Here is a 22,497-nt window from a genome sequence, read left to right on the forward strand (position 1 = left end):
CGGCCGCCAGCGGCACCCGGCCGAATCGTCGCGAAGGAGTGCCGAGTTGCTGCGGCCGCTGCTGCACAAGTGTCGTAAAGCGCGGGCCCCGAAGGCTCCCTTCGCGCGCCTGCGCAGGGCCCTTTCGCCATAGAGCGCGCGGAGGACAAGGTGACCAGAGGGACCCTAGACAGCGCCCTTCGTAGAAGGAGCCAATGGGGAGGGCGAAAGGGGGCGCGCGGGGCGGGGGCGAGCGGGGAAGGTCTGGCCGGGCCCGCGCTCGCGAAGTCGCCGTGTTCGAAGGCCGCCGAAGTTCTGGAGGGGTCTTCTTGGGTGGGTGGGTGTGGCTGCAAGGCAGCCCCACGCAGAACCAGAGCCGGGAGACTAGCCCTACGGCCGGTTATTTGGGTGACCTTGAGCAATTAGGGGCAATTACCCCCCTCTGAAAAATGCGTGGATTCTCAAACCAAGAGACTAAAGTTCCAACCCTGAAGGTTAACTGTATCTCCATCTGTTAACTGAAGGCGCTCTGGATGCCCTAGTCCTGAGCAAGGCCCAGAAGTTTGTTGCACCATCTCCTTTCTTCATCCTCATCTCCTAGTCCCCAGCCTGCAACAGTGGCCTTAGAAAAACCTAAACTCTTTCTACTGCATTACCTAGGAAACACTGAATAGGATAGCCCCAGGCGACATCTCCAGATGCACACACACACACCCCAACCATTACATCCTAGCAGACCATCCTCTCCAAGCCTTCAACTGCTCCTCCTGTGGAACTATGGCACTAAATCATTTAAGGCCCTGCTGGAGCTCCCATCCTACAACCACAGCTGTCCCACTTCTCAGTCGCCTTGTCCTGACAGCCTGATCCCACCACCTCGTATCATAGCCAACAATCAGCCTAGAAAGTAGATTATAGTATCAGCTCCATTTTACCACTGAGGACACCGAGGTTTGTAGAAGTCAACCAACTTCCCCAAGGTCATACAAGGAGAGTGGCAGAGCCAGGACTTCACCTTGTCCCATCTGATTCTGTGCTCTTAAGCCCTACTCCACTGTCCCTAGACTCTAGATTTTTGAGATTTTTAGAAGTGTGTATGGGAAGGCTGCTGTGATGGATTTGAATCCCGGATTCGAATCCAGCTCAGTCCTTCCCTGCTGTGTGACCCTGGCAAGTGATCATCCTCTGAACCTGTTTCCTCTTCTGTAAAATGGGGACAATAACTGTGCTTATTATATATGATTAGCGGAAATTTGATAAGATCATAGGAATAAAGTATTTGGCAGAGGGCCTAACACAGAGTAAGCACTTTTTATACACAGTCCAATAAAATACTCAGAGTGGTATCGAGTACCTAGACCTGAGAGGGGAGAGGAGGGGCTCACCCTGTTGGACAAGCAGGGAAGAGTTCCTGGAGGAGGGAATGTTTGAACCAAGAGCTGAAAATGAGTAGGAGATAACCAAGTGTGAAGGAGGAAGGAAGAAAAAAGCATTTTAGGCAAGGGAGCAACGAGGCCTGAAAGTTTTATTTCTTTAGTAGAGCACGTGGCTTGGGGTCATGATTTCAAACCCCACATTGGGTATAGAGATTACTTAAAATTTTTTAAAGTAGTAATAAAAAAAGATTCCTGCATGGAACATAGGAAGAGGGTTATTATAAAAGTCATACAGAGATGGGACAGAACAGGCACACCCATCTGCACCTGAATCTGTAGATACGCAGTCTCTCTTTCTCCCTCTCTTTCTTTCTCTCTCTCTCTCTCTCACACACACACACACACACACTCAAGTACAGAGAACCATGTCATACAGATACCAGTATACAGAATGATAGTGTCAAAACAGTCCCATATGTGTAAGCATAATTGTAACACCACAAAACCTCCCACATTCAGGAACACAGAAACCCAAAGTAACCAGAAACACAAAGCAGAATCATTTCACTCAGATACTAACATACAGGTAGAAGGAATTACAACTCCCCACTCCTCACAGGTTCACAGAATTATGTCACAAAAACACATATATAGATTTACAACATCTCCAGGCATACAACTTTACATAGACCCATATAGGAACACAGTCACACACACACACTCACAGCGACATGGAACGGCCAGTGTACCCACATACCCTGAAGCAACCCCACAGATGAGTCAACACACGGAGCTCTGGTGCCTACCAAGGCAAGATCTTTATGGTGGTGTAGAAATTAGTGGGTTTCAGAGCCAGAGTGGCTGGTCCAGTCCCTTCCCCTCCCCAACCCAGCCCAGTTCCCCGGAACCTAATTTGAGGGCCCAGATTACCCCCTGAGGGAGAGAGGGCCCAGACCCTCTTCCCCCATAGCACCAATCTGGATAGGCCATCCCATGACAAAACAGAGTGAGAAGTGCCTTCCAAAAAGGGGGTGAATTGAGCTGAGAGAGGGAGGCCTTTTTGTGTGGGAGACCCAGAGTAGCACCATCGTAGAAATAGGTTTGGAGGGTAAGAGTGACACAAAGGTGGTCGTAGAGGACTGAGGAGTCCTGGCCTCTCTCCCCACCCTGTGATATGCAGATAGGGCTGTGCGTGTCTCTGTGCGGCTGGGGAAGTCTCTTGGATTGTAAAGGGAGCCCCAGGCCCCCCAGGTACCTGGGGTAAAGTAAAGGTAAGTGCATCCCTGGAGAGCTGAGGGGGGCAGTGGTGGTGGCTCTAGGACAGGGTAACTGTAAGGTATGAGCTTGAGGATGGCGAGGCTTGAGCATGAAGTCCCCTAGTAGAGGGACTTGGAATGGGAAGACTTGAGACAGAACAGGAAGTGGGGCAAGTTGAGTAGGATAGGAAGCCTAGAATAGAGTTACAAGGATGGGGTCTGGAATCAGAGAGTCAGAGGAATCCAAACCAGAGGAATCCACAGGGTGACATCCAGATTGTAGAATCAGGAACACCTGGAGGCTAAGTTCTAGAACCAAAAGAATTTGGATCTGAAGTCAGAGATAGCTGGAGGCTGTGAGGTCTAGAACCAGAGGAATCTATAGAGCAAGAATAGAATTCACAAAACTCTAAGAACTGAGTTCTAGAACCAGAGAGATTTTGGAGTCATAAGATCTAGATCTAAAATCAGGAGTTGGGCATTGTAGGGTCTAGAACCAGAAAAATGTATAAAGGCAAGGTCTATAATCAGAAGATGTCTGAAAGCTAAGTTCTAGATCTAGAGTAATTTGGAGTCATAAGATTTGGAGAGCAAACTGGAGATTGTGAGGTCTAGAACCACAGGAATTAACAGGGTGAGGTCTGGAATCAGAAGACATCTGAAGCCACGTTCAAAAATCAGAGAAAAAAGATCATCATCTCTGGAATCACAGGGTCCTGGGAACTGCAAGTTCTAAAGGTGATGTAGTCAGGAACCAGTGGATGTTGGAGGTCACAAGGTCTAGAGCAGAAGAGACCTGGCGTGCGGTGTCTGCCCTGGAAGTACTATAATGGTTGTAAGAGTGACATAAAACTCATTTTACTCCTCTTTGATTGGAAAAACAAGTGTTGAGTGTAAAAAGTTGAAAAGGAATGAGCTGGGTATTGTGAAGTGTACCACCAAAATGACTTAGAAATTTGGAATTCTGGGTTTGGAGCCAAATGTATCACACATGAGGAAGACTAAAACCAATACGAAGCTTGGGTTGTGGGTTCAGTCTGGAATCAGAGGCAGTTGTTGGTTGTAAGAGGTGGAATCAGCAGGAGTTGGAGCATGTGACATCTGGTACAAGGGAGACTTATTTACAGAAAGGTGTGGAACCAGAGGAAGTCAGAGTGAGTTCTAGAACCAGAGGACTCTGGTGGGTGTAGGCTCTGGAGCTTGAGGGACCTGGGAGCTGTGAGACCTAGAACCAGACAACTTAGGAGACCACGGAAGTATGAAAAGAGACAGTGCTAGAGGTGGTGGGTCCAGGACGAGAAGAGGGGTTTGGGGGATATGGGGTCTGAACCCAACCTGCTGGGGGCTGTGCAGTCTAGGACTAGAGAAGGTCTGAGGTTGTGTGGTCTAGAAGCATAGAGAGCTTGAGGTTGCATGGTCCGGGAGCAGAGGAAGCTGCAGGTTACCCCTGGTAATAGGAAGCCCGTAAATGGAGCTAGTGTCCCGGCGAGGCTGGGGGCAGCAGAAGTCCCAAGTGGAGGGGCGGGTGGAGCGGGGTGGCCACTTGGGAGGCTAAGGGATTGATCAGAAGTTGCTAGGGGTGAAGTCTGCGCCAGAGGCCCCTCCCCATTAACACCTGAGGGAGGAGGGGGGATCAGGGTCCTGCATTCTCATGGACCCCAGGCAATTCATAGCGATTAAAAACATCATGAAAACAACAAGGATAAAAATAAAAGAAAGATGGATGGAAAGAAAGGTGATCATGGTTATCAATACTCCCCAGAGCCCAGAAACACAGGTCTGAATCCCAACCTTCCCCTCCCCCCCAATTACCAAAATTGAGCCAGGAGAGTTGGAGAAAGAGATGAGGTAAGCAGTATTGAGAACCCCAAGGGAAGTCCTGAGAGAAGGAGGAGGAGGGCTCCAGGGACCCCCCTCCCAGAGGTCACTGAGCTGAGACCACCCCAAAGAGCCCCCAGATGTCGGGGGCAGAGGGGTGAGAGCTGAGGTAGGCCCAAGATGGGCAGGGGCCACCAAGAAGAGAGAGGGAACCCCTCTCCTGGCACCCCCATCCTGTGCGTTGGCTGCCGGCGTGGAGTGTGGTTGAGGTCCTTTCTGGGGAGTGGCAGGGAGAAGGGAAGAGGGCCTGGCTCAGTTGGCCTGGGCCAAGCCCACCGCTGGTTGGAAGTGGCTCCTGGGCTCCACGGTGTCCTCATCCGGGTAGAGAGAGAGCAGCGAGGGGCCCAGGCCTGTGGGGGAAGATGGGAAGGTCAGCCAGTGGGGAATTACTACCCAAACCCATCTTCCCCTCATGACAGTTAAAAGCGTGGGTGGCGAGGCAGGCGTGCCTGGATTCACATCGTAGGAAAATCGTGGGCAAGTTCTAATCTCTGAACCTCGGGTGCTCGGGATGTTTAAGGCAGCTGGAGCCAGATGCTGCCTGAGTTTGCCGCTCTTTACTTGCTGTGTGAGCCGAGGCAGGTGACTTCACCTCTCTCTGCACCAGCTACCTCATCTGCAAAATGGACTACTGCTACTCCCTTTCCAGGGCTGCTGTGGGAAGTAAACCAGTGAATCCCTGTAAAGTGCTTTGAACGATAATTAGCACTGGTGAGCGCTCAGTAAATGAGCTGTCGTCACTGAGGGAACAGGCGTACTTACTTATACCTACCCCATTCGGAAAATATCTATTGAGCACCTGCTGTGTGCCAGGCATGGGGGACAGGGCAGGTAATGGGACAGACGAAACTCCCCGTCCTGAGTTCCAGCAAGGGGTGTCAGTTCGATCATGTATACAGTAGGTTTCGCACAAAACTTGGCACAGAGTGAGTGCTAGATAAATCTTAGTTCTTCCTTTACAAACATGTACTGAGGCCCTGCTCTGTGCTCAGCCACTGCCCTGCCTCACCCAGACTGTAGAGTATGGCAGTGACAAGACAAGCCTGGCCCCTGCCCTCACACGGCTCATACCCACAGGGAGAGGACAGCTAAAAATCAAATGACAAACACCCATATATGAGCCATGAGCTTAGGAAGTTAGGGAGGGCTCCACAGAAGGGGTAATATTTGATCTGAGATCTAAAGGATGCAGTAATTAGGCAAAGAATAGAAGGAAAAGCATTTCAGGCAGAAGGATCAGCATATGCAAAGGCCCTGAGGCTATCTCCTCAAGCCAGATTGCTTCAAAGTCAGCAGGATGCCTTCTGGAGTCCCCATGTAATTAGTCCCCCAACCCTTCTTCCTTCTTTGCTGTAGTTGTACTGGCCTTGCTTTCCCCAGCTAAGATACACTTCTACCTCAGGACCTTTGCATTTGCTCTTCCTTCCACCTCGAATGCTCTTCCCCTAGAAATTTTCATGGTTCACTCTCTCACTTCCTTCAAGTCTTTGCTCAAATGTCACTTTCTCAATGAGACCACTCTTAACTGTGCTACTTGAAATTGAAATCCCACCCCCCCCCCCGCTCCCCACCCCAGAATTCCTTTTCCCTTTGCATGCATTATTTTTCCCAGAAGCATGTGTTTCCCTCCCTTGCCTCCCTTCAGCTCTGTGACAGCAGGGATTTCTGTTTTGTTCACAGGTGTGTCCCAGCTCCCAGGACAGTGCCTGGCACTTATTTGTGTTCAGTAAATCTTTGTTTCGTGTCTGAAGGACAGAATGAACCAAACAAAAGACCGTAACTGTGGCTGGAACAGAGGATGTGCAGCAGTCAGACCCCGCAGAGACTGGAGGACAAGGTGAGGAGCCTGTTCTTTCTCGGAAGGGCACTAGGGAGCCATGGATGAGTTTGGAGCGGAAGGAGGCCTGGGTCAGATGTGTGGAGGTTTGGAGTGGAGCTCTGGCTACTGACAGGCGTGCTGGAAGGTGAGGATGGTAGCGCAAACAAGCCTAGCAGCCGGTCTCGCTCTGTGGCTCAGTGGCGGGGCTGTGAGGCCAACATGGCGTGAGGGCAGACATTTCTTGAGTGTTTACTACCAATCAGATCTTGTGCTGGGCTCTCCTTGTGCTGCCCCTCCACAGTTCCTGCACACATCTCCTTAAGGTAAGAACTATTATAACACATCTGTCGGAGGAGGCAAGGCTCCAGAAGCAAAAACTATTTCCCAAAGCCACGTAGCTGGGAATGACCAAGGCAGGACAAGCCCAAAGCATAATCAGACACAGGCTCCGGGAGGCCTAGACTGAGCCTGGGCTCAGCTTCCACCCCAAAGGGCAGCTCTGGGAAGCCTCTGCCTTCTACCCCTCGGGGCCTCTCTTTCCTCCTCACAGTGCTGCTGAGAGCAGAAAGGGGATGTCTGTCTTTACCAGGGTTGCATACAGGCACTGACAGCTGCCCCCAACCTTCTGGATTGCCCCCCCTCAGCCATCTGGGGCACCTTCTTGGGGAGAGAGGGATCCAGGGCCTTGCTACTCACGCAGGGGCTCATTCAGTTCCAGGAGGTGGGTGCTGGGATCCTGCTGGCTCCCTGGGGCTGGCCCTCCTGTCAGAAGGAAACTCTGTAGGAGAGAGACAAAGCTGCCACCACCATCATCGTCATCAATATCCCAGGAGACAGGATGGTGCAATGTGGTTAAGAGCTCTGCACGGTCCAGCGGTCACTTATGGGCTATGTGACTGTGGGTTAAGCCAATGTCCTACATCTCCTCCGTGTGTCCCTCCAGAGCCCCGTCCTGCCCTTCACCTGTGCCCCAGCAGGTAGACCATGCACATGGACCCAATCAACATGCAGCCTTGCTCCGCATGTTCATGTTAACGGGAGATGCCAGCACGATGGACAAGAAAGCAAGGGTATCTGATCTAGCTGCATCTCTGCTAGGTTGTCCTGGGTTGGCTGTGTCCCGCCATGGAAAGTTTTGGCTCTCACAAGACCTACTGTCTCCAGGATCGAGTGACCACCCTCTGCCCTGTGCCTTCAGGCAAGGGACAGTGCCAGCTCCCCATGCTGCTGGCCCCATGGTGATGCACCACCTCTTGCTGATTCCTAGACACTGACCCATGCAGTTGCTTGTCCTCTCATGTGCAAATGTGAATGCTAATAGTAACAATCATGGCAACAACATCTTAAGAGTGGTCATGGGGATTAAATAACTTAATCATGAAAGGCACTTAGTACAGTGTCTGCTGCAAGGTAAGCACTCAGTAAGTATCAGCTGTTGATACTATCAACCACAAATAGCCCTGCTCTGAGTGAGGAGCCAGAGAGCCACGGAAGGTCCTGGAGGGAGGAAGTGGTGCAGCCTAGGACGGGTTTTGGAAAGGGCAGAAAGGACAGCAGAGGTGAGATGGAAGCAGGGAGATGGGGGAAGGCGGGATACGGGATGCTGCCTTTGCTTGCTTGTTTTTATACTATTTATCACAGCCACTAAGGATGGGCCTAATTTCATTTGTTTCTCTTGAGTCCTGTGAGATGTAACCATCCCACTTCCCAGATGAGGAAACTGAGGTTCACAGTGGTCCCATCCACCTGCCCGATGGTCTCACAGTTACTAGGTGGCAGACCTGGGACTTGAACTTAAGTCAGTCTAACTCCAGTGTCTGGACTCTTAATGCTATGCTAATAATCCAAGGCCAAGAACTGTCTAGGTTTGGGGGGAGGCTCTCGGGAGAAGAGGAGGTTCCTATACCTACTAACATTTGTCATTTCTCCCCTTCACCCTGCTTAATTTTTCTTCTTAGAACTTACCACCAACTTACATAAATTTGCACAGCCCTTCCATACCCCTGACCTGAGCTAGCAAATCAAGGTCCTAGCCTCACCTGGATGACTGACCTTCCATTTGACCTTCAGCCGGTACCTGCCCCTCTCTGGTTTTCCCACCCATAAAACAGTAGGCTTAAGGCCACTAGGTTCTGAGGGCCAGAGAATCACATGAGTCACCCAACATACCAGGCTGAGGGGAGGCAGCAGGAAGTTTTCGGGTTCTGGGCTGGGGGACCGTTTGGGGGGTCTCACTCCCAGCAGCTCCACCCCCTCAGCCTCGTCTTCTGAGCTCTGAGCTAGGGTCCTGGAGGGAAACAGAATCTCAGAACACAACAACCCAAGCAGGTGTGGGCACCACTGTAAGCAGGTGATAAGCACTCATTCACTCTCCCAAGTGCCTGTTTATTCCTTTACTCATACACTCACCCATCCATCCACCCATCATCCACCCATCCATCCATCATCTATCCATCCATCTACCCACTTACCCATCTCTCCATCCACCAATCATACATCCACCCATCCATCCACCAATCATACATCCACCCATCTACCCACCCATCCACCAATCCATCTTCCCATTCATCCAGTGATCCATCTACCACCCACCCACTCAGCATCCATCCATCTGCTGTATTCATTAATTTCCTCCCTCCCTTGTTCAGTAAGTCTTTATTTAGGCACCCACTGTATATCCAGCACCAAGCTGAGAGCCTTGGGAAATAATGAGATGTATCCATAAAGCCTCATACAGATAGTAAAGGGACCATTCTGGACACTAAATGGGCACATGCCTACAACGTGGAAAGTAAAAACTCGAGTATTAGTAATTTAATGTCTCTGGAAGGCAGACATGAACCCTCTGAAATTATATGCAAAATTGTGCGTCTGTATGTATGTGTAAATGTTCTTGGGAAAGAGTCCATAGCTTTCCACAGATTCTCAAAGGTGTTAGGAAACTTGGTTTTAGACAGTTGCTTTGACACTTGCAATGTCCTTTTAACTGTGACAAAAAATCATCACTAGGCCAGATAAAAATCTGTTCCAAAGGAGAGGGCTCTGGTGGACTGGATAAACAAAGAGAACAGTGGAGGGCACTCTGGGGTGGGGGTGTGGGGGCACAGCTGAGGCAAAAACAGAGGTTGAAACGAACATGGCATGGGCTGGGGACACCGAGAGCCCAGCTGGAGCAGAGGCCAGCAGGTCAGCAGGAGGAATGATGAGGGATGGGGCTGAAACAGGAGGCAGAAACAAGACAGGGGGTGTCCCTCCCCTTATATCCTCACCTCTTCCGAGCCCCAGCCATGGAGGAGGAGGCCGAGGGGTCCCCTCTGGAAGGACTGGAACAGCTCAGCCGGGGGTCACTCCCCCAGCGGGGCAGCAAGGAGGACTCAGTGGTTGGGGGTGACAGGCCATGGAAGCTCCGTGCACGGGGCCTGGGGATGGCTCCTGGAGGTCTGTGGAAGGCCCTGGGTAGCTGCTCACTAGAGTTGAGCTGGAAGTCATCATCCATGGAGATGTAGGGGGCCAGCATCTCCAAATCCAGAGCATCGACATCCTGCGGGAAGCAGAAGGAGGTTAAGAACAAGAGCCTTGAGTCCCAGCTCTACCACCTCTGAGTTGTGTGCCTGTGTGGCTGACATCAAGAGTCTGAGCTTCACAAAAAAAAAAAAAAAAAAAAAAAAGAGTCTGAGCTTCACTTTCCTCATCTGTAGAATGGATGGAAGGACTCTGGTAGCCAGTCCCCAAGGTGGCTCCCAAGGATCCTCACCTCTTGGTGTTCATGTCCTAGTATAGCCCCCTACTACAGTGACCAGGGTTGATCTGGGAACAATAGAATATTGAGGGGATGATAGTGTGGGACTCTGAACATCAAGTTATAAAGGTACCATGGCTTCTGTTTCTGCTGCAAACTCTCTCAGGTCACGTGCTCTGGGAGAAGCCCTACGTAGAGGCTCATATGGCAAGAAACAGACCTCCCGCCAGCAAACCAGCGAGTCATCTTGGAAGTGCACCCTCTAGTCCCCTTCAAGCCTTCAAGTCACCGCAGCCCTGGGTAATGACATCTGGACTGCAATCTCGCAAGAGACCCAGAGCAAAAGCCACGCTGCTAATTGACTCCCAGGCCCCTGATCCCCAGAAATTATGTGAGCTAATACATGCTTGTTATTTTCAGTTTTAGGGGAGTGTGTTACCCAGAAACAAACAGCAAGTAAAATTTTGATTTTGATCCCAAGAGTGGGGCGCTGCCCTAACAAAAAGCCTAAAATGCAGAGTGGCTTTGGTACTGGGTAGTGGGGCAAGGGCAGGGCCCGGAAGGGCTTTGAAGAGCCTGTCAGAGCCTAGATTGCCTTGAACAAACTTAATGGAAACATGAAGCACAAGGAGCTGGCCAGGGAGGGCTCAAAGGGAGGTGAGGAGCACGTGACCAGAAGCCGGAGGAAAGGGGATTTTTGTTGTGAAGTGACTAAAGTTTAGCACCAGTGTTGTGTGCAGTTCTGTGGAACTCAGAATACATAACTAGTGAGCCAGGCAATCCACCTCTGAAATTGCCAGCCAGAATGCTGAACAGCTGCCTGATTTCTTCTTGCCACTCAGAGTAAAGGCAAGAGGAGAAATCTTTTCTTTTTAAAGAATTTATTTATTCATGAGACACAGAGAGAGGCAGAGACATAAGCAGAGGGAGAAGCAGGCTCCTTGGGGGGAGCCCAATGTGGGACTCGATCCCAGGACCCAGGATCATAACCTGAACTGAAGGCAGGCGCTCAACCACTGAGCCACCCAGGTGCCCTAAGAAGAGAAATGCTAAACAGAAGGAGCTGGAACTTGAAGGTCTGGAAGCTTCTCAACCTCCCTGTGAAGCATCAACTTTACCCAAAATGAGGTGTGGTCTTTGCCCCAGCTCGTTGGGATTTCCTGAGTGGCCAGATATGTCTTTGCTCCTCAGGGTGAGCCCCTGGGGCCATATCTGATACTGTGCCAACAAGATGACTCAAGCTGGGGGCTGATCATGCCCGAATGGCCAACCGTGTGATAAGAGGGTTGGGGCCACGTGAGATCAGACTGACCTCCAGGGGAAGCATGTGTATCAGGGAGGTAAGATGAAGATTAAGGTTAACTACACGGGGAATAATCCAGTCATGCCTACATAATGACACTTCAGTGAAAACTGGACACCTGGGGCACCTGGCTGGCTCAATTGGTTGTATCCAACTCTTAGTTTCAGCTCAGGTCATGATCTCACGGTCCTGGGATCGAATTCCATGTCAGACTCCGTGTTCAGCAGGAGTCTGTTTGGATATTCTCTACCTCTGCCCCCTCCCCCTATTTATGCATGTGCGCTCTCTCTCTCTCTCTCTCTCTCTCTCAAATAAATAATAAATTAATCATTAAAAAAAAACAAAATTCTGGACATCACAGCTTGAGTGAGCTTCCTGGTGTGGTGATACACCATGTATGCTCCCAGGAGCGTGATATGTCTCTGGGGTCATGAAAGCTTTGCATGTGGGACCCTCCTGGTCCCAGATTCCATCCTATGCACCTCTTCCTTTGGCTATAATATTCTTTTGCTATAATAAAACTATTATCATAAGTCCAGTGCTGTCCTAAGTTCTAGAGCTACTTTTTTTTTTTAAGATTTTATTTATTCATGAGAGAGAAAGAGGGGGCAGAGACATAGGCAGAGGCAGAAGCAGGCTCACCGTGGGGAGCCCAATGTGGGACTCGATCCCAGGACCCCGGGATCACACCCTGAGCCAAAGGCAGATGCTCAGCCACTGAGCCACCCAGGGGTGTCTCTCTAGAGCTACTTCTAGCAATTATTGAAACTGAGGGACTCAGTGGGAATCTCTGAATTTGTAGGCAGCTAAGTCTGAAGTGAGGATGGCCCTGGGGCCTCCCAAGCTTGTAGCTGATGTCAGGACTCTTGGATAGACTTGGCAGACCAGAGGACTGCAGCCTTCACCTTGTGTTTGCCCAGATGGCAAAGGATGCTAAACCTGAGCCAAAAAGAGCACTCTTGGGAAGGCATGGTCTAAAGATGAAGCCCAAGGTGTGACTATAAAATTCTTGGTGATGGCTTTGGAAAGATCAAAGGTCAGACAACGGCACTCTAGAGTTTAAGGATGTGTCTTCTCAATCAGACAACAGGGCTTCCATTAAACTTCCAGACACTGTCACTCAGCATCTCAGTAAAAGCCCCAAGGTAGGGGCTTATCTCAAAGAGATCATGGGCATGACTTTTGTGTAATGGAGTGAACTCCAAAGAGATTCACATAAGACCCACACATTTTTTTTTTTTTTACAGATTAATATATAAACAGAAATGTTGCCAGCTTGGACTGAAAGGGACAGAGATGGTTACTAAATGAAAAGAGCCTTTGGGTCACCAAAGTCCCCTCACAAGAAAGCAGGTCATGAAAACCCTCTCAGCTGCAAAAACATATTACCTTTTATGAAGAAGCAAGGAGGAGTCCAAGCAAGGAGTCTAGTCTAGAGGGTGGAGTCAAGAACCATGGAGAAAGTAGTAGGAATAAGTTCTCATCAAGGAACTTCCCACAGTTGTCCAACCAGATTTCAAAATTGCTGTGGACCAGTGACACCTGTACACGCTCCAATCCTCTCGCTCTTTTTAATAGAACACATGGCCTTACTTTGTGCCTGTCCCACCATTGTATATGGGGCATGTGGCTGGCACATAACTTGTCTCTTTAGTTCACAGGCCAACAGAGTGAGGGCTTCACCACTCTCAGACCCGATGTAGGTGATGAGGTTCCAGATTTAGGCTGATGCTGTCATGGGAAGAGACTTTGGGGGCACTTGGGAGGAGGTGAGTATATTTTGCAGGAGGGAGAGACATGAATTATTGGGGGCCCCAATAATCCTCACCTTCTGGTGTATGCAGATGCCTTCTGCATTGTATCAGGGTTGGTCTGTATGACCAATACAATATAGTTGCTTCTGAGATTAGGTTATAAAAGACTGCATTTTCTGTCTTGGGCTCACTCTTGTTATCTCTTGGATTCCTTGCCTTGGGGAAAGCCAGACAGCCTATGTGGTAAGGAACTGAGGCTTCCAGCCAGAGCCAGTGAGGGGCTGATGACTGTCAACAACCATGTATATGAGCTTGGAAGTGGATCCTCTAGCCCCACATGACTGAACCCCTGATGGAGCGCTTGACTTCATCCAAACAAGGGACTCAGCAAAAACCAGCTGAGCTGCTCCCAGATTCCTGAATCTCAGAAATAGTGTGACTAAATAAATGTTACTTCTTTCAAGGTGCTCTGTTTGGGGATGATTTACTATGCAGCAATAGATAATACATCATATCACTGTCATTTATCTAGACACTCAATCATCCAAGTATCCATCCATCCATCATCTATCCAAAGAACCAATGGCCTAACTACTCATCCAAACATCCAATATCCATCCATCCATCCATGTATCTATCTAACCATCATCCATCCATCTATCGACCATCATCCACCTAATGAATACAGTGGCCTTTCTATCCATCCATCCACTCATGCCCTTAACCATTCAGTCACCCTCTCTAAAGCTCAGATATATCAGCCCCCAGAGCACAGACGTAAAGACTGTTCCTTCCAGGCCAGCCCTTACCTGAGCTATATCTAGATCCGTCTCCACAGCCTCAAGGTCTTTCCCTGAGGCCAAGAGTTTGTGTGTATTTTCCATGTTCATGAGTGGTTCATCTGGGAGATCAGCCTGTGGGGAGAGAGTAGCCACTTAAAGGAAATCTGGAGCCTAGGAAATGTTAACAGTAAGATAGTCTGATATTTGAGCTCAGGGGTAGAAGTAAGGGTTAAATGTCAGATGGCTGGGACACCAAGGAAATCAAACAGCAAAAGCGAATGAATTCTGGACCCCGGTGTTCAGTAGGTGGAAGAAGCTGGGGATAGCTTGACAGGGAAAACTCAAAGATTAAAAGACTAAAGCCTGAGGCCAAGGTATTCAGGCCCTCTAGGGTTAAAGGTCTTGGAATCTGAAGTCTGGGTAAAAATGATGCAGAGTCCACTCTCCCAGGTGAGGTCAAAGGCCACAGTCTTATTTTGCTGGTGGAGAAAAGATTTTAGGGGTGGGGGTGGGGTTGGGTAAGGATGAGAAAGTCAACATCATATAATATGGGCCCCTGAGTCAAAGGTTATACTATGGGTGCCTGTGTGGCTCAGTGGTTGAGCGTCTGCCTTCGGCTCAGGGAGTGATCCCAGGGTCCTGGGATGGAGTCCCACATTGGGCTCCCTGCAGGGAGCCTGCTTCTCCCTCTGCCTATGTCTCTGTGTCTTTCATGAATAAATAAAAAATCTTCAAAAAAAAAAGTCACACTATGTGAACTCATGTAAAAAATGTAACTGCTCTGGTATACTGAGCACCTACTAGGTATCAGGTGTCTACTAAGCACTTCCCATGAATGATCTCAATGAACCCTCAAAACAATCAATGAGATAGCTACTTGCTGTGATCCTAATTTTATACATATAAAGACACGGAGAGCCCACTTGCCCAGGACAACATAGCTGGTAAGTGGCAGATTCAGGACTTGAATCCTAGTTTGTGTAATTTAAGACATTAGACATTCTTGACTGTTTGAGAGCCTGGATGATTGATCACAAAGCAAGGAGGAGGTCACCCATGCCAGTCCCAAATATCCCAGGTTTTGGTCCAGATAAAAGTTGAAGAATCTGAGATGTAGGTCTTAAGGGAACCCCAAACCCCATCTCACCCCAGCCTTCCCATTGCACAGATGGAGAACTGAGGCCCAGAGAATAGCAAGATTCAAAAGCCAGAAGCCAAAGCAGCATGGATCCTGAGGGTTTACTCAGGAGGAACTGCTTACCGGAAGAGGACTTTGGGGGCGCCGTGTGGCTAGGGGTGCGCTGGGGGTGGCGGCTACTGAAGTCCCATCCAGGATTGGTGCCAGGAGGCGACGAAGGTCAGGGCTACAGAAGCGGCGGGGATCAGCGGCCAGGGTGGCTTCGCTCAGGGCAGGGGGGTGCAGGAAGGCCAGGATCCGGGGACCAGAGGCATCTACGAGACGCAGAGATGGGGAGGACACAGGATGGTCATCCAGGGCTGAGGGGCAGAGCCCTCCACACCAACCCCAGGGAGCCTCATTGACATTTTCAACAAAGTATCAGAGGGGATGCCATTCACATGCTGCAGAGCTAAGTTCTGCAGAACGCTTGCTGGACCAGGTCTAATCTCTTCCGTTGCCAGATTGTGGTGAGGCCGTGGAGGGTCCTCGGGGGGCCAGTGCAGGGTGGGGGGCACACAGTAGGCTCGGGATAGTAGCAACTGCCCAATGATGGGGAAATGTTTTACTATTTAAAATCAACACGGCTGGGCCGAGGCCCACGACTGACCCTATTTTCCAGTGACACAGAACAGCCATCAGCCACTCAGCTCTGGGGGGCTTGCATGTTAGGAGAAAAGACTGGCCCAGGGCCCTCAAGGAGGTTCTAAGGTCCCTGGAGGGGAGTTCTGAGCCAGAAAAGGAAAGGATATCAGTGACCCCATACCACACCCAGGAGCACTGGCTGCCAGTGACAGCTTGGAGAAGGTGATTGGCCTTGAAGAACCAACAGGAAGAGAAGCTGGTCCAGGATTGGGGAGTCACCGAGAAAGGAGCCAGACGTGGGAGGGTCAAGATTCCTGGATGCCAAGGAGCAGTGAGGTGGGAGCAGGGAACCAACCAGCTGAAGGGTGGGGGCCATGGGGAGCCATAGCAGGATTCAGAGCAGAGGAGCCACAAGACTGAAAGAATCATCCCAAGGACACAGGAGAAGAGGAAGGATAGCAAAGAGAAGAGCATTCTGGGCAGAGGAAACTGCCAGTGCATAGGTCCTGAGGCATGAGAGTCTAGCATGTTCCAAGAGGGCTAACTAAGGAAACTGGTGCCGCTCAGAGAGTGAGAAGAGGAAGGAGACAGGAGTCCGGTCACACAGGGCCTGGTGAGCCCTTTATTAAGGCATTTGGGCTTTTCTGGAGCCACAACCCCTCCCGGTCCCGGCCCTGTCCCATACCAAGGCTGTCCCCGGGATTAGGGGTGTCCTTCTGGGAGGGGGTGCCCCGCTGAGAGTGTCTGCGAGAGTGTCGCTCCGTTTGCTCCAGGGACAGCACCACTCCGGTCTCTTCCACCCGGCTGGGGTACAGGGCAAAAAGGGGAGTGGAAGTCAGGGAGCATCCTCGGCCCCCAGCCCAGGCAGCCCCTTCAGATGACGTCCTGTCATAGGAGGCGATCTCGTTCAGGGGCAGAAGGGCATTGTGCAGAAAATAATGTGCCACATTTACTTGTTGCCTTTAAGGATTTAATTTTTGTTGAATGCTTTTTATGATAATAGCTTTTAAAATAAAATTATGTGTGTCTTCCCAAGCTCTCTCTGTGGAAGGAGACAGAAAAAAAAAGAGTTGGCATTTAGCACAGCCTGGGTAGAGAGGGGAGACGGGTGGGGGCGGGGGTGACAAGGGACAGAGAAGGGGAGAATAAAAAGGCATAAGAACAAAATATTCTCTTTATATTTGCTTATAAACATATTCTTAGAAATGACTGATTAAGTATATATATTTAACATTCTTACATTACCAAATATGAAGAATTCAGAGGGATATATTTTAATGAATAAGATTTTATTTATGAAGTTTCTATTCATAGACATTTTTCATATTCAAGGGAATGGATTTATAAATATATCCTTCTTATGTCCCCCGTGCCTCCCTTCCCCCCAGTCTCTAGCTGCTCAGACAACCCAAATGTTCGCTGAGGGAACTGGCTTTTGGAGAATTGGTCTGGGGGCTGAAGACCAGACCCTTGTTTGCATCTCATTTGCATAACAATATGCAGGAGGGCCTGTGGGTGGTCCTCCCACCAGCTCTTTGAGAAGCTACAACCCCTTCCCCACCCTCACCAAATCCCTTCTGGGCTGGACACATCCCAATTTAGGCTGGACCAAAGCCACCCCATCCCCTTTGAAAAACACAAGCACGCACATGTCACACATGTACACACGCATGGTACACAGGAGAACAGCAATGCTCATATACCCCCAAGTGTATACACAGACAGATATGGATGCATAATCCATGCTCTCCACGCTCACACGTGTGCATATTCAGCACATGAAGTTCACTCATTCGTTCATTCCATAAACATTTCCTAGACAACTAGTACTGCCTGATGGCTAAGAGCAATGGCTCTGCAGGCAGTGGCCTGGGTTCAAATCCCTACCATGCCACTTTTGAGCTGTGTGACCTTGAGCATGCGGCTGAACCTCTCTGTGCCTCATTTTCCTTCCCTGTAAAGAGGCAATATAATAATACCTCCTCCCCAAGTTGTTATGAGGCCTAAGTGGGCTAATGCATATCAAATGCATAGAACTATGCCTGACACATGGTGAGCTCTATGTAAGTATTTGCGATTATTGTTTATTGAACAACTACTAGGTGCCAGGCGCTGTTCTGGGTGCTGAAGATTCAGCAATGCCCGTGTAAATGAGTTTCTTTCCTTATAAAGCAATTGCTCACTGCAATGGATGGAGGCTCAGTTGTGGAAGGGAAGGGGTTCTTATATACAGAGTATTACCACCTGACACACAGATAGCCATGCAACTGCACACCACACAACAAGTACACAGAACAAGGGCAATTAACACCATATACTCCTTATTTCACTATCATTAAGTAAACTCCTATTCTTTCCTCACCCATTTCTGCCAGGCCTGCTCTTTGCTTAGAGTAAAGAAGACTGAAATCACATGGCCAGGCCATAGAAAAGCAAATCCTCACAATGAATAAAAGACATTTCCAGAAGGGGGGGGATAGGCCCCCTCTCATTTGCAGTGACAATGGCAATGGGAGGCCTCTTGCCACCTCTACAAGCTATTCAAAGACTCTGATTCGGAAAGGTGTTAAAATGAGAACCCCTAGATGATCAGTCTTGTTTTCTTGTGCAATACAAAGATTCATATGGATATTCCTGTTACTTGCTTTTTTTTTTTTTTTTTTTAAGTAAGTTCCATGCCCAACATGGAGCCCAATGCAGGGCTTGAACTCAGGACTGCAAGATGGAGAGCCGAGCTGAGATGAAGAGCTGGATGCTTAACCAACTGAGCCACGCAGACGCCTCTACCCATTTCTGTTTTCTAATAGCATCTGTCCTCGATCAGGGGTGCCTGGGTGGCTCAGTGGTTGAGCGTCTGCCTTCAGCCCAGGTCATGATCCCGGGGCCCTGGAACTGAGTACTGCATTGGGCTTCCCGAAGAGCCTGCTTCTCCCTCTGCCTGTGCCTCAGCCTCTCTCTGTGTGTCTCTCATGAATAAATAAGTAAAATCTTAAACAAAGAAAGAATCTGTCCTTGATCAAAAAGACGTAAGAAAACTCCTAAGGCTTTAGAAATTGATACCATGTCCTGGAAGTTAATTTGCAAAGAAAAGCTGTAATTTTGTCTTCTGTGGTAATTTGCTGCCCTCGCCACAATGTTGTCATGGTAAAAACTTCTAATATGCTTAATGCAGTGGAGGAGAGCCTGTGATTTACCAGTGCACATCCATTAGAATGGTTAAAATTAAAAGAAGACAAAAACAGACAATACAAAATGCTGGCAGCCATGCAGAGGAACGGGAACCCTTGCAGGGCTGGTGGGAATGCAAAATGGTGCCGCCTTTTTGTAAAACGACCTGGTGGTTTCTTGTGAAGTTAAATATACACTGACCATATGACCCATCTACTCCATGCCTAGGTGTTTACCCAAGGGAAATGAAAACATGATCTCACAAAATCTTCTATGAGAATGTTTACAGTAGCTTTTTTCGTAATCACCCGAAATAGGAACCAGCCCAAATGTCCTCCAACTGGTGAATGGTAAACAAACTCTGGTCTGTTCATATTCATACCATAGAACACCACTCAGCATTAAAAAGGAGCGTCTCATACACACAATGGAGATGTTTTAAATATATTATGCTACGTGAAAGATGCCAGACTCAAAATGCTCCATACTGTAGGATTCCATGAACCTGACATTCTGGAAAAGGCAAAAGCCTAGGGTCAGAGAACAGCTCTTGGTGGCCAGGGGCTGGGGGGTGGGGTGGGATTCACTATGACAGAATGTTTTCGGGTGATTCTCTATACCTTGATTGTAGAAGCGATTCACAATCGCACATCTTTGTCAAAACTCAGAGAGCTGTATACCAAAAAGTGAATTCATTATATGTAAATTACACTTTAATTTTTTAAAAAGCCCCCACGATTCTGCTGTATTTCTTTTTTTTTTTTTCTGCTGTATTTCTCACTTTAAATTGAATATAGAGTCCTTTTCCATTTCAGTGAACAGTGCACACATGTGCATGGGTGTGCGCACACCCATGCATATGTGTGTACATGCAGACACATCTGTGTGCATTTAGTCACACATGCTCTGCATACGTGCACATGTGAACACTCCCTCTCAGAGTTGGATGCACAACACACGCACGCTGTATGCACACACACCTATCCACACACACACAGATCAGACCCACACATGCCCCCTCACACTTACCTGATCAAGAAGTGGACGCAGACGATACTCTCAGAATGGGGACCCCGGCCCCCTGACACCACTGTGGCCTGAGTCTGGGTCCACAGATAGCCACCACTCCGGGCCAGGAAGCGATACTGCCCCGTTACTGCCTGGCCCTTGCTCAGCACTGGGGAAGGGGACGGGGAGGGGTCAGGGCCCCAGAAGGGACAAATGGGGCAAGAAGGTGCTAGGGGCAGGGGCTTGGGTATGGGGACCAGGAAAGAGAAGGTTCCTTGGGGTGTGGGGAGCAGGGAGCCGGGATCGGGTTTGTGGGTAAGGCTCTCTGGAGCATGGGGAGCTGGGGGGCTGGTTTCAGAGTGCCAGGAAGTCTCACGTACGGGTGTGGATGCTCTGGCCAACGGCGTCCGAGTCCAGAGCGTGAATGTACTCATAGGCAGAGCAGCCAATCAGGTCATCAGGGCTGTAGCCAGCGACCTCTGCGATCCTGGGGTGGGTGCAGTGGGGCCTGGTCAGTTCAACTGGCTGAGGTGGAGGGTGGGGCTAGGGGACATGGGGATGAAGCTGCCAGGACAGAGACAGATGGGGTTGTAACAGAGAGAAAGGGAGAGTAAGAAATAGAAAAGGGGTTATGATAGGCTGAATTAGTGGTCCCCAGAGAGGTCTGTCTCCTAATCCTGGGGACCTGTGACTACTGCAACCTCCCAGGCCAATGGGACCATGGGTGGCTGATTAAGTGAAAGATCTTGAGATGCGGAGCTTTATCTAGATGAGCCAGGTGGGCCCAGTGTGGCGACAGGGGCCCTCACAAGAGGGATACAGAGAACAGGACTGTGCTGATGGAGGCGGAAGGCAGGGCCTTGTGTTTTGAAGATAGAGAAAGGGGTTCCAAACCAAGGAATGTAGGAAGATTCCAGAAGATTTTAAGGCAAGGAACCTTCAGAAGGAATGAGGCCTTTGGCTTTAGCTCCATAAACTCATTTCAGGGGCGCCGCACCTGGATGGCTCAGTCCACTAAGCATCTGCCTTCAGTTCAGATCATGATTCCAGGGTCCTGAGATCGAGCCCCACATCAGGCTTCCTCTCAGCAGGAAGCCTGCTTCCCCCTCTGCCTTCACTGCTCTCCCTGCTTGTGCTCTCTGGCTCTCTCTCAAATAAATAAGTAAAATCTTAAAAAAAAAAAAAAATCTAACTCATTTCAGGCTTCTGACCTCCAGAGGTCTGTGATGTTTTGAGCCACTTGGCTTATGGTGATTGCTACAGCTGCATGGCAGGAGAGGTTCTTCCCCCCAGAACCACAAAATGAAAGATTGGAAAAAATGAATAAAATAGAAAGTAATAATGATGATAATGATTAAAAAATATTCTCGCAGCTCTTGGCTGGCTTAGTTGGTGGAGCATGCTTCATGGAGACTCTTGATCTCAGGGTCACAAGTTAAAGCCCCACTTAATGAAAAAAAGATTTTTTTAAAAAAAACACACTTTTAGGGGTGCCTGAGTGGCTCAGTGGTTGAGCATCTGCCTTTGCCTCAGGTCGTGATCCCGGGGTCCTGGGATCAAGTCCTGCATCAGACTCACTGCATGGAGCCTGCTTCTCCCTCTGCCTGTGTCTCAGCCTCTCTCTCTCTCTGTGTCTCACATGAATAAATAAAATCTTACAACACACACACACACACACACACACACACACACATCTATAGCGCTCTGCACTGGGCAACCCACTGAGTGCTCAGAACAGCTGCTCTAAGGAGGTTCTGGTCTCTCACTCCACAGGAGAGACTGGAGAGCACAGCACAGAGAGGTGCCGGCGTGTAGTGAAGGGTACACAGCCAGGCTTTAAACCCAAGCCCGACAACAGAGCCCAGACTTGCCATTCCCAAGCGACTCCAGGACGGAGGGAAGGAAGGAAGATGCAGGAACAGGAAGAGCCAAAGGGAGAGAGGGAAGAGGGAAGAAAAGGAGAGGAAGGAAAGGCTAGGGGGGTGGGTTAGGGCAGTGTGCTGAGTGCTGCCTTCCGTGTTGGGCACTGCGCTAACTGCTTCAAACAGACGGATTCATTTAGGGAAAGCGACAGAGGGACAGAGAGAGAGAGAGTAAGGAAGACTCAAAGAGCACAGAGAGAGAACACAAGGTAAAAAGACCCACAGAGAATTCAAGGACAGCCAGCCACACAGAGACAGAGAGAGATAGCATTAGAGAGAGACAGAAGTGGATCAGATGGAGAACCAGGGGAGGGGGTGGGGAGGCAGGAAAAGGACCAGCGAGTGACTGGGGCAGAAAGGAAGAGGAGGAGCTGGGCCAGTGGAGGTTGGGGGGGGTGGGGGGGGGAGTGGGGGTGGATGGGCCGTGGGACTCCTGCCCACCTCTCATCACAGTAAGTGAACTTCATGTCCAGGCTGTGGCGGCTGAGGAAGGCCCCCCGGCCTAGTGGGGGCTCCAAGCTGCCCGGGTGGGGGATGGCTTCACAGATGAGCACCAGGCATTGCAAAGGAGGCTCCAAGTTGGGGCTCCCCGCTGGGGAAGCCTGTGCAGGGGGCTTGTAGACCCTCATGTGTCCAGAGCAGTGCAGCACCTAGTTTGGGCGGGGACAAGGCGGTAATTCACGTGGGCCTGGGGCTCCCAATGGGGCTGGGAGGTATGTCTCTGTGGGCCCTCCCCTCCCTTCCCCCCAGA

The 22,497-nt window shown here is 49.8% G+C and overlaps 1 protein-coding gene and 1 long non-coding RNA gene across 7 annotated transcripts in view; one reads left to right on the forward strand and one right to left on the reverse strand.

The window, feature by feature from the left end:
* The first annotated feature begins 16 nt into the window (after positions 1–16).
* On the forward strand, positions 17–13,570 carry LOC112645269 (uncharacterized). 2 transcript variants are annotated; one of them, XR_003127024.3, is made up of 4 exons: positions 17–150; positions 6,170–6,326; positions 10,214–10,347; positions 12,598–13,570. It is a non-coding gene; the product is annotated as an uncharacterized LOC112645269 (long non-coding RNA). The 2 variants fall into 2 exon arrangements; XR_003127023.3 differs by lacking the exon at positions 12,598–13,570 and having other exon boundaries at positions 10,214–10,527.
* The window catches only part of HIF3A (hypoxia inducible factor 3 subunit alpha), a 29,337-nt gene continuing 8,327 nt past the window's right edge, over positions 1,488–22,497 (reverse strand). For all 5 annotated transcript variants that reach the window (XM_035712462.2, XM_025424573.3, XM_035712461.2 and 2 more), the window contains 10 exons: positions 22,188–22,396; positions 20,205–20,311; positions 19,846–19,993; positions 16,334–16,452; positions 15,148–15,338; positions 13,914–14,018; positions 9,578–9,849; positions 8,478–8,595; positions 7,005–7,086; positions 1,488–4,839 (listed from right to left, as the gene is read on the reverse strand). In XM_035712462.2, coding sequence (XP_035568355.2) covers positions 4,742–4,839; positions 7,005–7,086; positions 8,478–8,595; positions 9,578–9,849; positions 13,914–14,018; positions 15,148–15,338; positions 16,334–16,452; positions 19,846–19,993; positions 20,205–20,311; positions 22,188–22,396 — 1,449 coding nt within the window. In that variant the 3' untranslated portion in view covers positions 1,488–4,741. The remainder of the gene's footprint in view (positions 4,840–7,004; positions 7,087–8,477; positions 8,596–9,577; positions 9,850–13,913; positions 14,019–15,147; positions 15,339–16,333; positions 16,453–19,845; positions 19,994–20,204; positions 20,312–22,187; positions 22,397–22,497) is intronic.

This window comes from Canis lupus, chromosome 1 (assembly GCF_003254725.2).
Source record: "Canis lupus dingo isolate Sandy chromosome 1, ASM325472v2, whole genome shotgun sequence".
NCBI classification, from domain to species: domain Eukaryota; kingdom Metazoa; phylum Chordata; class Mammalia; order Carnivora; family Canidae; genus Canis; species Canis lupus.